Raw genomic sequence first — 16,139 nt, forward strand, 5'->3', positions numbered from 1 at the left:
ATAATAGATATTTTTAAATAAAAAAACGTATAATACTTATTCATACCAGAATGCAATGCAAAAATATATAAAATAATAATAATAATTGTATGAAATCTTATTGTATTTTAAAATATTAAAAACTTATTGTTCACAGATAAAGCTTAGTGTTTTGAAGGATAGTGGCAAAGTAAAAATTTAAAATGACATTTAAATTGTATTTCAGGACTGCGTTGTGATGCTGTAAAAGTTGTTTAATAAAACATGATGATTGTTTTAAATATGACTTAATTAAAATCTTTAAATAAGATTGTTTGGTACATTGAATGACATTTTGTGGATGTCTCCTGTAAATCACTATGAAAAGCTATTCTTTTTGTTTGCCAAGGAGGAAAAAAAAAAAGATGTCGACAAATTCTAATGTAGTCGAGAAACAAAGAAACATAAAGGGACAGTTTCAGCAAAAAAACTAACATTTTGTCATTTATTCACTTGGAAAACAGTATCCATTGACTTCCATTCTATTTATTTTTTCTACATCAATGATTACAGGTTTTCAGCTTTCTTCAAAAATATTCTGTTCAACAGAAAAAAAACATTCTCAAACAGAGAAGTAAATGATGACAGAATTTACATTTTTGGATGAGCTATCACTAAGCCGTCAATCAAATTTAATCGATTAGACTTTTACTGTTTTTATACTTAAACTCTTTTCGCCTTTGACTCAAAAACGCAATATTGTGGATTAGGATTCTAGTCTTTTTTTTTCTCCAAACCAAATCAAAATAAATGTAAAATGGCTTGCCTGTCATCTGAGCTTTTTGGTTTTTAGGAGAGGCATCTCAGTGATTTGGGTTGGCAGCTGTATCAGTGGTTTGAGCGTGTCTGACTGGAGCCCAGAGCTGTGTTGCGAGAGAGGTGTCGTTTGTGCATGTGACACTGAAAGCCTTGAAGCGGCAGGTCACCTCTGACTGTTGACTAGAACAGACCAGCCAGCCGGAAACTCACAGCTACATGACAGCAACAGCAAAACACGTTTTGAAATAAAATAACCCTTAAAAAAAGCTAAATAATGATACATATTATTATATATTATAAGAACATGTACTGTAAAAACATGTGACATATTTATTTTTGATATGTATTAAGTAAATGGTTTAAAAATGTAAAATAAAGTGGCTGTGTAACGCATTACACTGTGTCAAGTCCCACTTTATATTAGGTGGCCCTAATTACAGATCAATCATAAGTAAAATGGAAAAACATGCATTTACACAATAAGAACATTTTAATAAATGATTCATTTCAGTGTACGTACATATTTAGTTAAAGCCACATAATATGAAGTGGGACCAGTTATTCTAATATTTATTCAAAAGATTAATTGTTTTTCCTACATCAATAGTTAGAGGTTTTCAGCTTTCTTCAATTTATTAATTTTTTTTTCTAATTAATAAATAAATGTGCCCTAAAATCCAAATGTGGCATGAAAAATAAAAACTAAACTAATGTTCACTGAAAAAAAAAAAAATTTTTTAATTGTTTTATGGGACATACATACATACACACATACATACATACACACATACATACATACATACATACTTTAGGAGGTTCTTTTCCTCAGTGTATTGCACGTTCACAAGTACTGTGCACTGATTTATACCCCAGATGCCCAAGGATGACTTCCTCTGATTTGGAATGACATGACTGTGAATAATTAATAACATAATTGTCATTTTCAGGTGAACTAAGACTAAGAATGACCATGCATTCACATTCTACAAATGCACTGTCTTTCACTGCAATGAAAAAAAAAATATTATGACAATATTTAGATAAAATTTTAACTGTAATACCAAGCTAGTGTATATTACTATTTGTCTGCATTGTGTACCACTTTTTTTCTGTTGCTCTAACTTTTTGATCTTATGTCTCAGTGTAATGTATGCAAAATTGAAGAATACTGAGAACTGCTATCCCAGCATGGTCCAAAACAGCCTGTGGCTACTCCTGAAGAGCATGCTAACATTTGCATTAATGCAAGCAGAGATGCATTAGTCTGCAATACGCTGCAGGGGAACACAGTGACAGTCACACACAACACTAGCCAAGAAGTGACCCTTACAAAACATGCTGTAGTGTTGCGAGAGAACCCTGCTGAACACCCAATCAAGCACGTCTGCCATTTTCAGAAATGAGCAATGTTGCAGTACAAATTACCACTTGCTTTTCTCATCCTTTCATTGTGTAACATGGCTTATAACCATTGGTAAAGCAAATGCCGCCATTTACGCTTCTTATCACACACACGCATATGCACAACATTCATCATGGCATTCCAAAATAATCTACATGGCTCAGGCCCTTTGTGAAGAAGCAATTACCCAGGCCATGAACGTCACCGTATCTGGTCATACAGGTGATGGATCACTCATGGTCATTACAGCAGCGGCTGCTTCCCATTAAACAGGGTCATTGGCTGCGGGTCACTATGACTCACTGCTGTAAGAGTTAATCAACACCTCACACCGTAATCTGCTGGAGGCAGCAATCCAAATGCACTTTATATCAAGCACCAGTGTTTAAAAAAAAAAAAAGGTTTGCATCAGAACTTAAATTTACCTTTAACTTTCAAAAACAGACATAGTATTCATATCCCTTGTGCACTGTTCAAATTTACTACCCTTTCATTATGTTAGGGATAAAAACATCTACTGAATTAAACTGCTGTAAAAATGCATCAGATAAATATATTTTTACATTTTTTTTTTTAAATCAACCTCAGTCCTGATCAAAACTACTAAACGTTTTTAAAAATGACAGGATTTTAAACTGTTTAATTATCAAGTTCACAAATGATGTCACTGATTTGGTGAAAAAAAACAAAAAAAAACGCACACACACACACACACACACACACACATAAAATGACATATTTTCAATATAAAAAGTCATTGTGGACTGGATTTTTTTTTTCCTTTTATCACAGTCTTGAACATGTGAGCGATTAGTAATAACATGGGCTTCGATGACGATTGTTAGATTTTCATTTATTCTCTCTAATTTAATGTTGGTAGCTGTTTTTGCCCCATTGTCTTCCATTATAAGATCAATATTTAGATTTTAGACACAAGTGCGTAAAGGTCACACTCACACTCTCACAGACACACACTTTAATTTGCTGTTATATACTATAGAAAATCCAGAAACTAAGCTTTTTTTGTTTTGCACAGGCATATCTAAAGGGTTAACGGTGCCAACTGATGATCAACAGTAAAAATGACTGATTTTACCTCTTCCCAACAAGGAAAATGACCAACAATCAAAAATGCATGATCCTATGATGTCATGGCTTTGTAATTAAAACAATGTGGTTATAATTAAAGTCAATGGGGGCAAAAACAGCCACTAACAGTAAATTAGGGGAAAAAAAAAAAAATACAAAAAAAAAATTTCAACCAAAAGCAATGCATCAAAGGCAATGTTGTTTCACATGTCCAAAACTGATAGAATATATAAACAAAATCCAGTCCACAATTACTGTGTCCTTTTGTGTGTGCGTTTTTTTTTTTTTCACCAACTCAGTGACATCATTTATGAATTTGGCATTTCAGAATTAAATATCTGTAATTTTCTAATGTATTTAATTTGATCAGGACTGAGGTTGATTAACAGATCTATGCAAAAAAAATATATTAAAAAGCATACATGCATACATACATACATATATATATTTATGTGATGCATTTTTACAGCAGTTTACTTTAGTGGATGTTTTCATCCGTAACATAGCAAAAAGGTAGTAAATTCGGCCAGATTGTATTGATAAGGTTTTTTTTAAATTCTGAGCATTTTCTCAAAACGTGTGTCAAAATAAGATGTGTGACCAAAAATCATTCTGCTAGCTAAAACACAGAGAACGTTATGGCCAAATTAAGATACAAAAATCACCCCAGAGTGATGAAAACATTCCCAACAGTACATAAGGGATATTGTCTATTATATCACATACTTAAATTTAAGCAATTCAATCAACCAGAATACAATAAGCTATAAAAAGCCAGTTAAAATAGTAAGTTACAGTAATTAAGTAGTATACTTATATAAACACTTCAACTGTGAAGAACGGTCACTTCGTATACTTTCATTGAACTATTACAGATTTCTAAAAAATTAAAAAGTAAACAGATTTTTCTTGGAGCAATGAACCTATAGAACAAGTCTATAGCTGAAGCAACATTACATTAAATGGCAACTATGACATATAAACATTTAAATTTGTTACACTTCATACAAAGTCTAATCATTGTGCAGACATTTATTTATAAAAAAAAATAGCTGCGCACATTAAAGTCATGTGTGAAAACACTTATGAAATACACATAAAACACAAATGAAAGATGGTCTTAGAACATTTTCATGTGAAAATGAAAATGTATTTTATCATATTCCATGTGACTATTTTATGATGTTATTTTATTATGAAGAAAAAAAAAACACTTTAAAAAAAATGTTGAAAAGTAGCAGCAATTGACCACCATAGCACTTTTTTAGTAAACCACTTAGGAGTAAATGATGAGGAAATGTTCATTAGTTGGTGAACTTTCACTTTAAGCCCTTAAATACCTTAAACTTATCCATAACATTAAGCTTAACCTTATCAAATCTGTTTTGCAATAGGACATGAGCCCACTAAATACAGTATTTACACAAATCACTAACTTCCATATTAGTAATTGAAGACAGAATATAAAGTAGATCCAAATAACTGCATTATAAGAGATATATGGATTAGAAAAAAAAGAATAAATACAAAGAGAGCAGTCAGACAACATTAACCAAAGTAACCCTGACACGTCTATGCTAAATCTGAAGGGAAATAAAATGAACACACTTTGTTGAGCCGCTCAGGTGTTGGTTTACAACTGGAGGGCGAGTGATTGAGATGCCACTGCAAAGTCTCAGGCAGAGAGAAAGATCTTGTTTCCTGAGCTCCTGCAGGCAGACAGGCTTTAAAATCAGTGTGTAGGGTTCAGCACTGCTTCAGTCGTCTCTTTAGACAATCACAAACAGGACCCTAGACTGACTCTTCACAGCAATGTGCCATGCATTCAGTGCCATGCTGTCGTCCTCAGCCTGATAAGGGAGGCCAGTTGATTCTTTAATTTTAAACCTGCCACTAGCAGATCAATCAATCCACCTCTCGTTATCCTTTAAAACTAATTTATATAACAGTCATGCAACAGACTTTTATAGTGCGACCCGATCTGCATAATGAATAATTAGCTAATGCAGCGCTGCACAGAGCTGACATCACACCATAGGTTATGCATTAAATATTTACTGTATTTAATGCATTAAAAAACAGGTGTAGCACTGAAGTAGTGACGCTTTTATTATGTATTAAGATAAATCTCTCAAGAGGGCAGGGCTGGTGCACACATTGGCTGTTTTCATTTATATGATTGGCAGAGCTTAAGAGCTCAATGTCCATGCTACTTGGCTGAAATAAAAATTTGCTGCTTTTCAAAGACTGACTTCCAAAAAGTCACTGGTAACCTCAAATGTGTTTCTTATCAAATGTTTGGTATCACATTCTTTTGATTGTCACGTTAACACATTTTGTTGATAAGTTACATTTCAACTACTGTACATACCAACTAATTCTCATTAGTATTAGCAGACTGCAAGGTCCCCAACCTTAGAGTTTACCAATACACTAATGAGAATTAGTGTAAGGTAAGGGTTAGTGTAAGTTGAAAGTTTCTTGTAGTCAGTTGGATGTCTGTTAGTATAGCAGTATGAGCAGATATTATTCAGGCTGCTCTAATAAGAATAGGTTGGCATGTAGTTTCAATGCAAGTTTATACAATAGTCAACAAAATTTTCATAAAAGTTCATTAAAAAAAAAGTGATATTAATTTTTTTATACTAGGGTCTGGGACTGCCAAGGGAGTAGGCATGGGCCAGTATAAGTTTCTGACAGTATGATAACCTTGGATAAAAATATATGCTCTAAATATTTTATTTTCATTTCGGCGTAGTCCCTTTATTATTCTGGGGTCACCTCAGCAGAATGAACCGCCAACTTATCCAGCATATGTTTTACGCAGCGGATGCCCTTCCCGCTGCAACCCATCACTCGGAAACATTCATATACGCTCATTCACACATACACTACGAACAATTTAGCCTAACCAATTCACCTACTGTATACCACATGTCTTTGGACTTGTGGGGGAAACTGGAGCACCCAGAGGAAACCCACACAAACACAGGAAGAACATGCCGAGGCTCGAACCAGCAACCTTCTTGTTGTGAGGTGAAAGTGCTACCCACTGTGCCCCCGTGCAGCCTGCTCTAATATATATATTCTTTTTAAATGGCTGGGTAAAAAACTAAAACAGTTTTCCTCTTTGAACAACAGATGTTATTTTGAGAAATATTTTAAATATTTTGTAACAGTAAACATGTCAGGCTTAATAATTCCAATGAATCATTGACTTCTGCTGTCTAATTAAAAAAATACAGACTTCTTTACAATTTAAAATGGTATTTTTTTAGATATCTTTTCTGCTGGAGATACTGTTGTCCTAGATATAATTTTTTATATTATATATATATATGCAATACTATAACGATTTTGATTAACATAATTAAATTAATCTAAATAAACCTATTCACCATACTTTTAGATTGTACAATGTGGGTTGGACACAAGAGAATGATCATACTACATGTCACTATATTTGCATTAAACTGAATGGATGGTTCCAGCTACAATAAACATAAGAATGAAGCAGTCTCTTCTTCACTCCTGCAGTCACATTGTTTCACACTGTGCATGTTTGCCACTGTAACGCAGGGTTAACAGCACAAAAGCAGTGTTACTCTGGTTTTGGAGCAGGGTTTCATAACTCCAGGTAACACTGCTTCTAAATGACTAGTGTGTGAATCATTCTTTTACATGGAAGCAGTGTTTAAATGTGTTTTTGTATTCACACCTCTGCTGGCCAAATAGATTATGCATTGCTTTTTTTTTCCACTAACGTTGACTGTTTACACAAGTAAAGCAGTAGTGCACTATTAACATTTAAGGCATTTATGAATTTCTGAAAAACTACTTTTTTCAGCTTTAATGGTAAACATTATGGCTCAAAACTTGCTAAAATGCCTGCGACATTGACAATAAATATCAAAAATGATTGAGAATGATTCAGTCCACTTTTGCAAGTGACTCAAAGCTAATGTTACTGAGATGTCTTCAGATTACGTCTAGACTGTCTGCTGTAATCAGAAATCTAGATGCATTTGTAGTGTTCAGCTCCAACAGTCATTGTGCACCATCAAGCATGCTCGGTTTAGTCTGGCAACTCTATAAATGTAATTCCAAATGCTCCGTTGGCAAGACGAATTCCATAACAATTACCATTTAGCATTAAATTCTTTGCACACAATGCTCACTAATGCACTTAGTTTCAAGACCTAGTGAACTGAATCATCACAAGGGTAGAATTGCTTAAGGCAGTGCATTGGGAATGAAATACAAAGCAGTCCAGACAAGCGAGAAGAAATAGAGCAGCCATATATTCATCTGCTCTTGTTCCGGCTGTCGAGATCTCCACGCCCACTGCCATCAGGTTATTCACCTCAATCAGAGAAATGCACCATGCTTCTCTGCATTTAGAGAACTAGATAGGACATATCTTTGTGCTCCCCTTTCATATCGTTAAAGTGTCCTATACAGTATTTAATGTTCAGACTTTGGCATGTCCGATTATCAAGCCAGTGACTGGGCTGAAACACAGTGAACGCTTTGTTGGGTTTTAAAAAGTGTGCTTGGCATTTATCTCTCGGCTCGCATCGCAACAACCACATGAACCTCCTTTTTTCTCTCAGCCAGCAGTGAATAGTCATGATGCCATTAATATCCTGGGACTTCTCAGACTCCCATGGTGCATCTGTGGGACAAGATTGACGCAGCCATTTATAAAGAGTGGGAGACATCTATTAAAGGGAAAAAGAAAAGGAGGAAAGCAAAGAAACTATCAACGGAAAGAGAAAAATGACAAGGAAAGGAATAGAAAGGAAGATAAACTAATTAATTTGTGTGTATGGATGTTTCCCAGTAATGGGTTGCAGGAACTAAGCCGAAAAGAAATGAATGAATTAATGGAAGACAAAGGAAAGGAGAACTTGTACTGTAAAAGGAAACCAACGTAAAAAGGAAAGCATGATAAACCTGTAAAGGAAAGTAAAAAGATAAAGACAAAACCTGAAACAAGAAAAATAAGGGAAAAAAATAGACAGGAAGATAAACAATCTAAAAATTCGGAAAGAACAGGGAAGGACATATAAAACATGAAAAAAGGAAAATGTAAAAAAGTCAAAGAGAAAGGAAATGAAAAGAATGAAAAAGAGAAAAAGTAAAGACAAACCTGAAACCAGGAAAAAAAAATAAAGGAAAAGTATATAGAAAGCGAGATAAACGAAGAGAAAAGAAAGCATTTTAACTTGAAAAATCCAAAAAAAAAGGAAAGAATGGCAAAATGAAAGGTAATATAAAAGAAAGCCAAAGTATAAAAGGGAAACCAGCAGAAAAAAAAAAACTGAAAATATATTTGATCCCTTTTATAGTTTGGCTTTCTTTTATATTAACTTTCCTTTTCCTGTTCTTTCCTTTTCTTTTCTATTTTGGATTTTAAGTTTCAAATTCTTCCTTTTTTTCTTTCTTTATCTCCCTTTCGGTTCTTTTCTTTCTTTCTTTTTTCTTCTAGTTTCAGGTTTCAGAACAGAAAGGGAGATAAACAAAGAAAAAAGGAAGCATATGAAACTTGAAAAATCCAAAATATAAAAGAAAAGAAAAAGAATTGGAAAAGGAAAGGCAATATAAAGGAAAGCCAAACTATAAAAGGGAAACCAGCAGTAAAAAAAAAGAAAATATATTTGATCGCATTTATAGTTTGGCTTTCTTTTATATTACCTTTACTTTTTCTATTCTTTTCTTTTTCTTTTCTTTAAGCATTTGAAACATAAAAAATCCAAAATATAAAATAAAAGAAAAAGGAATAAACTGGAAAATTAAAGGTCATATAAAGGAAAGCCAAACTATAAAAGGGAAACTAGCAGAAAAAAACACAACTGAAAATATATTTGATCCCATTTATAGTTTGGCTTTCTTTTATATTACCTTTTCCTATTCTTTTCATTTATTTAAGCATTTGAAACTTGAAAAGTCCAAAATATAAAATAAAAGAAAAAAGAATAAACAGGAAAATTAAAGGTAATATAAAAGGAAAGCCAAACTATAAAAGGGAAGGAAAAAAAGCAAAAAATAAAATGAAATCCAATGAAACAGGAAAATGTGGATGTGCTGGATAGCTACTACATTAATGCAGGTAGATTAACTAGCTTTAAGTTTGCTAAAGATTTTTTTCTCAATCTCAAAAATCTGAATCTACTTTGGCACAACGCATTTGCAAGACAAACCTGACCATAGAAGATATAGTTTACACTGCAGCACCAAGTTTAGAGTCATTCAAAAGCAACACTGAATGCAGTGCAGTTAGAAAATAACATATGGCATTATGACCTATTTTGAAATGCATATCAAAGTTTTTGTTCGCATCCTTTCGCAAAGCATAAAGCACGCTTCATTTCCGACCTGGCCATGGTTAACAGACACTCATCCTGGGTTCACTTCACTTCCTCTCACCGTTTCAAAGTCAGAAGATTCCCCTGCTAAATCTACATATTTTATAGCGCACTCACTACAGCGAGCTTAACTGGAGCAGAAGTGTTTATTCAAGAGTCACAGAATTTTACAGGCTGATTGCATTTTTTTCTGCAGTTGCGTGAGCATAACGCCTTTCTCTTGTGTGAATCCATTAGCATCCTGTTTTCTTTTTTTCAGTCACCCAAATGGATGTTTGTTACGGTCACAAACAAGAAAATGTCATATTCCTGACTGTCAGGTCAGTTCATGTCAACAAATCACTCGCAGTTGCATTCAAATTCTTGATAGACATTCTTCCACAAAAGTATGGCATGAAGCTTTGTAGAGTAAATATAGCAGGCCCAATTGAATGGTGACAGAAAATCAAGGCAAGCAGAGAGCTGCTTGTTAGTCATGCTCGGCACAGCTCAGGCAGCTTGTTAAGGTAAGTGTGAAATGAATTCTTTCCAACAGGAGGAGGTTGCCATGCATTATTAATTAGAAAATTAGATAATTGACCCATACGTGGGTGGACTTGTCACTTATGGATTTATGCCTTTCAGCAAAATTTTCAACCCCTGTGTATTGGGGAAAATACCGGGGTCGGAGCATTTAGCGTTTTTCATCAAAATGCATTACAGAAGCGATCAAATTAATTAGATATTTTTTCTGTAAATACTTGCATTGCTTACAACTCCAAATCAAATATATATATATAAAAAAAACAATATATATATATATATATATATATATATATATATATATATATATATATATATATATATATATATATATATATATATATATATATATATATATATATAATTAGTTGTTTTTTTTTTGGTAATTTATTAAAACAGTAAAGCAAAGATGCAACATGTAATATCAACATAAGTGATATTCTTACAGCAAATACTGTTGATTATTAACGCTACAAATATATTATTGAAAACCAACTCCTTGCCAAACCAAAACATGGTTTTATTATAGAAAAAGTGTGCAGCAAACCATTTTGTTTTTTGGCATGATCACATTATACATGATCATAGTTTCACTGCAGCTAAAGTTTAATTACCATTGCTAATTTTTGGTTTTATTTGTAGTAAACCCGTGGTTAACCTTCATAAGGCACTGAATAAAATGTTTTCCTAAAATTTCTGGTTCTATAAATACAAAATCATGCTTTATTATAAAGTTTAATCATCAGATTTAGTCATCTGCGTTTATTTAATTTTTAGAAAGACAGCTACAGCAAAGTTCAATGTTATTTACGGGTGAACTAAAACTAAATAAATAAATAAGAATGAGACAATATTCACTTAATTGTGTAGTTTGAAAAACAGTCTAAAACTTTACAGTTGCTGAGAAATATCCACAGTGACTAGTGCTAGTCATACAAACGACAGGATATTTTAGTTCTTATTTCAGTTTTTTTTTTTTTATTTCTACTTTATTTGTATTTTGCAGCCTTCGTGGATTTTAAGAACAAGCATAAGACAGGAATGCAGACAACAAACAGGAAAAACCAGTTTAACTTACCAGCTACCAAGACGAAAAGCGCGTGTCTCCACGACACTGATGCCATGACGCGTCAATGTCAAACACAAGTTTTTTTGTTAGTCGATTAATCGGCGCTATTTCCTCACAGCTCGACACATCTGAGCGTCTGTCAGATAATTGTTCACACAGTTTCATTCAGCGCTGGTTCTGCACTGAAGATGTTGAAGGAAGGAAGAAATCCCCTGTTCACCTCAGCCAGCATGCCCTGTGTTTTATAAAGTACTGCTTTAGCGTCAAATAAAGCTCAAACGACGAGCACCTGTCTGAAGCGGTTCTCGGGTCAGCTGGAGCGCGCGCTCAGTAGTTCTCGTGGTCGGGCGCGCGGCGGCGGCGCGTCTACTGAAAGATGCGAGCTGCGCTTGTGGGAACATTATACGAGAAGCGCCTCCCTCACTGCTCATCTACTTATGCTGGCTAATAATACACATCAAACTAATTGATTACAGAGGTGAGGAAACCACTGTGACTCACTCTGCGGTTTACGAAAATGAGGAAAACATGTACAGCCCCAATATCATTCAAGATATTAGTGTTTATTCTGTTTCTTCCAATTTAACTACTGTCTTTTTCATTTGCAATTTATAAATAGTGAATACATCCAAAGCTGTTGACAAATAAATAAATAATGATAAAAAGAAATTCGACTCGAAACGTTTAGTGTAGCTACTGATGCAAATTTTAATGTCCAGATGTAATGTAATTTATGAAACCAGCCCCAGCAAACGTGAGATTATACGCCATCTGTGGTCATGATCTGAATTACAGGGGCATTTGGCAAAATGATTAGCAAGACTGATGATTAAAGTATCAGCAGCAGTTCTGCTAGAACTTAGTAGCAGAAAAACGAATGGATTTTTTCTTAGTGGGGTTTCAGCATTCCACATAACATTAATTAAAAAGATCTATTTAAGATTTATGACAAAAACGTTTCTAAGTGGCGACGTAGTACGTAGTGCTATCGCCTCACAGCAAGAAGGTCGCTGGTTCGAGCCTCGGCTGGGTCAATTGGCATTTCTGTGTGGAGTTTGCATGTTCGGCCTGCCTTCGCGTGGGTTTCCCCCACAGTCCAAGAGTTGGGTTATATGATTATATGCAATCTTGAGTATATAATCAGAGACTTAGACTTAGTTGCCTTTCTTTAAACTATATGACAAAATGATTAAAATAGTTCAAACTAATACTCTTTTCAAACATGACAAGAAAATACAGTACCCAATAATAATTCTGTTCAAATCTATTAAATAAATGGATTAGGTCACGGGTAATTTAAAAGCAGTTGGATTATTAGCAATTTTCATAATGAATTTTAATTGCTAAGCAATTTATTCATCAATGGCTGTAAACTATTCATCTAAGGGAGTCTTAATCAAGTTCTCTGTCCAGTGACTAGCCTAACAATAACAAAACGTGTCCTTAGAAATGTTAAACAAATCCTTCACACCTGAGATGCCCAAACTAGGGTTTGCGGGCCAATGTTGGCCATGGTAACCTTTGATTTGGCCCACCATCCCACCTGACAAGAGAGGGAGAATGATGGGCATGGTTTAGAGACTGTGATTTCTCAATTTAACTTTGTTTGTTTTATTGCTAAGTCCAAAAAAGCTAATGGAAATTAAATGTTTTAATTAAAAGATTTTATTTAAATGCACATACTGTCCTCTCGATGGATTGAGCACAATGAAGAGACATCAGCAAGCAAATGGAGACAAAAACTAATTCTGCTTGACTAGTGTATTCACCATTGAACTCCACTGTGCTGTAAAAAAATTTATTGTATTTTTAATTTTAAATCAAATTATACTGCTTTAGTCAATACGATTTAAAGTAACATTTCCTATTTATCTTTTAAATAAATAGAAAAAAAATATTCTGAAATAAATTAGCTATAGCAACTTTATAGTTTGGTATATTTACCTTCGCCCACGGCTTGCAATGATATTTGTCTTTTGGCTCCCCTGCTTTAAACAGTAATCTTGATTTGTTTCTGATATTGCAGTTTATTAAAAAAATACAATTCCTATCAAATAAATTTCCTTCTTTAAGGTGGGAAAAATTACCTTGCGTGCTTGCCGCTTTATGAGCATCCAATTTTGTACAGAAGCCTGAGGACCCGAGCGTGATCCTGAACGACTGGTGAAGCTCTCTGGCTCCACCTGCTGCCCAACTGGACACTTCAGCCTCCCTGCCAGGGGAACCAGACAACCAAAATTACCCAATGATAAATGCATTCACTCATGAAGACTTGAATAATTTGTAGTTTTACCTGAGCCAGTGGCACATCTGGATTGAAGGGAATGACAGCAGCACTTTTACATTCAGTGAGCATTAACAATTGGCTCCTACAATCTTTGACACTCAATTTTCATGATTATTTTGTACACAATTTGTTGTGTAAATTTGCATCAAATTTCTTCTGCCTGATCACATTCATTACACTAATACAGTTTAAAAATTATTGGTATAAAAATTCAATATTTATTACTCAATACACTGTAAATCCCCAAAAAGTTAAAGTTAAATACTCGATAAATTTGACTGTTGGGTTTTACAGTGTACTGTTACATTACCATGCCCATTAATCAGCATCAAGTTTGAGACAAAATGAAACACACAAAAAAAAACAATTTCTTTGAAGAAATAGCGTTTGTGGGGGGCAATTTTTTGGGAAAGTAACACTACAAAGTGTACACACAAAAGCACTAGTCAATAACCATGTTAAAATACCTTTTACTCAAGGAACGTCTCACATCATACAAAATGACAAGGCTTACAGTGTATAACACTTCTCAGCGTTTCGAAATAAACAGATCACTCCTGACATCTACAGATCATTAATATAATATGTAAATAAGCCTACACTGAGAGACGCAGAGAACGAACGTGATTAGCATATACATATATTCCTGCTATAACAGCTTTCTGTGATGGAGCATTTCCAATAATCAGAGCATGATTATCATATAAACACCTTTTGTGAAGTTTAACTTACAATTTCTCGCACAAGAACTGCTTGTATAAAAAGTTGATAACTGACCTTTAAATATTTGATTCCAGTGATTTCAGATCCAGTGATTTCTACTGAATGCAGTTTTCAGTGTACTGAAAAATAGCAGCAAATGCTTGTAGAGTTTACACAGGAGAAGAAAAGGTTAATGAAAGGCCTCTAGTATCACACCTAAAAACAATTTAGCTGGTTTACATTGTCCAGTTTATTACTGTACAAGTCAGAGACGTCTCAGCTGCTCCAGCATCTCCTAAAACACCAAATTCAGCATCTAAAAAGAATTCAGTCATCATTTACTTAACTTCAAAATGGTTCCAAGCAGATATGAGTTTCTTTCAGGTCAGTTTCTGATCCCCATTTTGCATTTTGCTTTTCATAATACAGACATAAATGGAAAAAACAGCATTAGGTGGGATTTAGTTACCCACGTTATTTAGAATATCTTTAATATTAAACAGGAAACTCAGCTTTGGAACAACTTGAGGCTGAAATAAATGAAGAACCTTTTCATTTCTGGGTTAATCGACCCTTTAAAAGCTGCTATTACACACTACACTGAATACTCAGTGAAATACATCAGTTAAACAGATGACAAATGACATTATGCTGCAATGAGTTCATGTACATTTAAAAAAAATATTATATGAACTATTAAAATAAGGCAGGTCATAACTACAGTGTTTGGATAAAAACAGCATTGATAAAAGATCCAAACAGCAGATCTTGGCTCAGTGACTTGACGACTGCATGTTGGCCAGTGCTAACAGTGCTCTAACAACTGTGCAGTTAAGAGTGGTACTTAAAAAAAGCGCAATAAGAAATGCAGCTACTTTTTATAAGAACATAAAAGAAAGGCAAAGATAAAAAAAGGACTTCTGTATGAAGAAAAACAGTCAGTGATGCGCTCAGTCATCCAATCGGAGAACATCTGAACAGGAAGTGGACAGCAAGTAGATTAAACATTCTAGATGATCAAACATCCAATCACAACAGGAGCGGGTCATCTATGTACTGCTGCTGCTGCTACAACAAAGAGCTGTTTAGAGTCAATCAAAAGAGGTATAAAAGTTATAAAAGGAATGGTGGTCATCAAAACTGGAACCGTGCTGCTAGCCCTTCAAGTTCTCTTATTTGTGGTTGTCAGCGCTGAGATCTAGGCTCGTGAATGCCATCTGTTCTCCATGTTAGTCCAGCACAGTTGTCTGTTCCTGCACTGCGAGGGCACTGGAATGTGTTTGACTGGAATGTCGTGCTCAAAAGAATGTTTTGATGGTCCAGGGGACAGGTGCTGGGCATGTACTCGAGGTATCGCTCTCAGAGTTCAGTGGTCAGCAGACCTTTGGGCTTGTGGTTGTTGTCCTTGGTCGGGTGAGCCACAACGCTGTCAAAGAATCAATTAAATTGTTTATTATCAAATAAATACAGATTATGGTGGACAATTTTCCTTGGAAATTTAAAGTTACAGTATGCTACACAGAAAAAATGCTTCATTGCAAACAATTTATGTAAGCTGAATTTAAACAAACAAATTAAAGTTATACATTACTAAATTTGTTTGTTTACATTCAGCCCATATAAATAGTTTGCAATCACTTAACTTAAAACAATTTATTAAATCCAATGAATCCTTTTTTTCAGTGTATGGAGTCCTTATGAAGTGACATTTATGCATTGACAAATTTAAATTAACAACATGTACGTATAAAACTAGTGTTACTGAATGTAATGAATGCTTTTCACTGATTGACGTGACAAGTTTTCAGTGTTGTTCACTGTGTTAAATAATGACTGTTTAAAGAATGACTGTTTTAAATATTGGTTTACACACACAGCACTGATGGTTTACCCCCAAAAAATAATCCTGTTGCACTACTACAC

At 34.3% G+C, this 16,139-nt stretch overlaps 2 protein-coding genes across 6 annotated transcripts in view; both read right to left on the reverse strand.

Annotated features, from left to right (window-relative positions):
• ramp1 (receptor activity modifying protein 1) overlaps positions 1–11,596 on the reverse strand; it is a 49,415-nt gene extending 37,819 nt beyond the window's left edge. The window contains exon 1 of the mRNA XM_056465473.1: positions 11,237–11,596. Within this exon, the coding sequence (XP_056321448.1) occupies positions 11,237–11,282 (46 nt within the window). The 5' untranslated portion in view covers positions 11,283–11,596. The remainder of the gene's footprint in view (positions 1–11,236) is intronic.
• A 2,371-nt stretch (positions 11,597–13,967) lies between these two features.
• The window catches only part of epb41l5 (erythrocyte membrane protein band 4.1 like 5), a 59,215-nt gene continuing 57,043 nt past the window's right edge, over positions 13,968–16,139 (reverse strand). For all 5 annotated transcript variants that reach the window (XM_056465404.1, XM_056465405.1, XM_056465403.1 and 2 more), the window contains one exon: positions 13,968–15,642. In XM_056465404.1, coding sequence (XP_056321379.1) covers positions 15,576–15,642 — 67 coding nt within the window. In that variant the 3' untranslated portion in view covers positions 13,968–15,575. The remainder of the gene's footprint in view (positions 15,643–16,139) is intronic.

Source organism: Danio aesculapii, chromosome 9, assembly GCF_903798145.1.
Source record: "Danio aesculapii chromosome 9, fDanAes4.1, whole genome shotgun sequence".
NCBI lineage: Eukaryota > Metazoa > Chordata > Actinopteri > Cypriniformes > Danionidae > Danio > Danio aesculapii.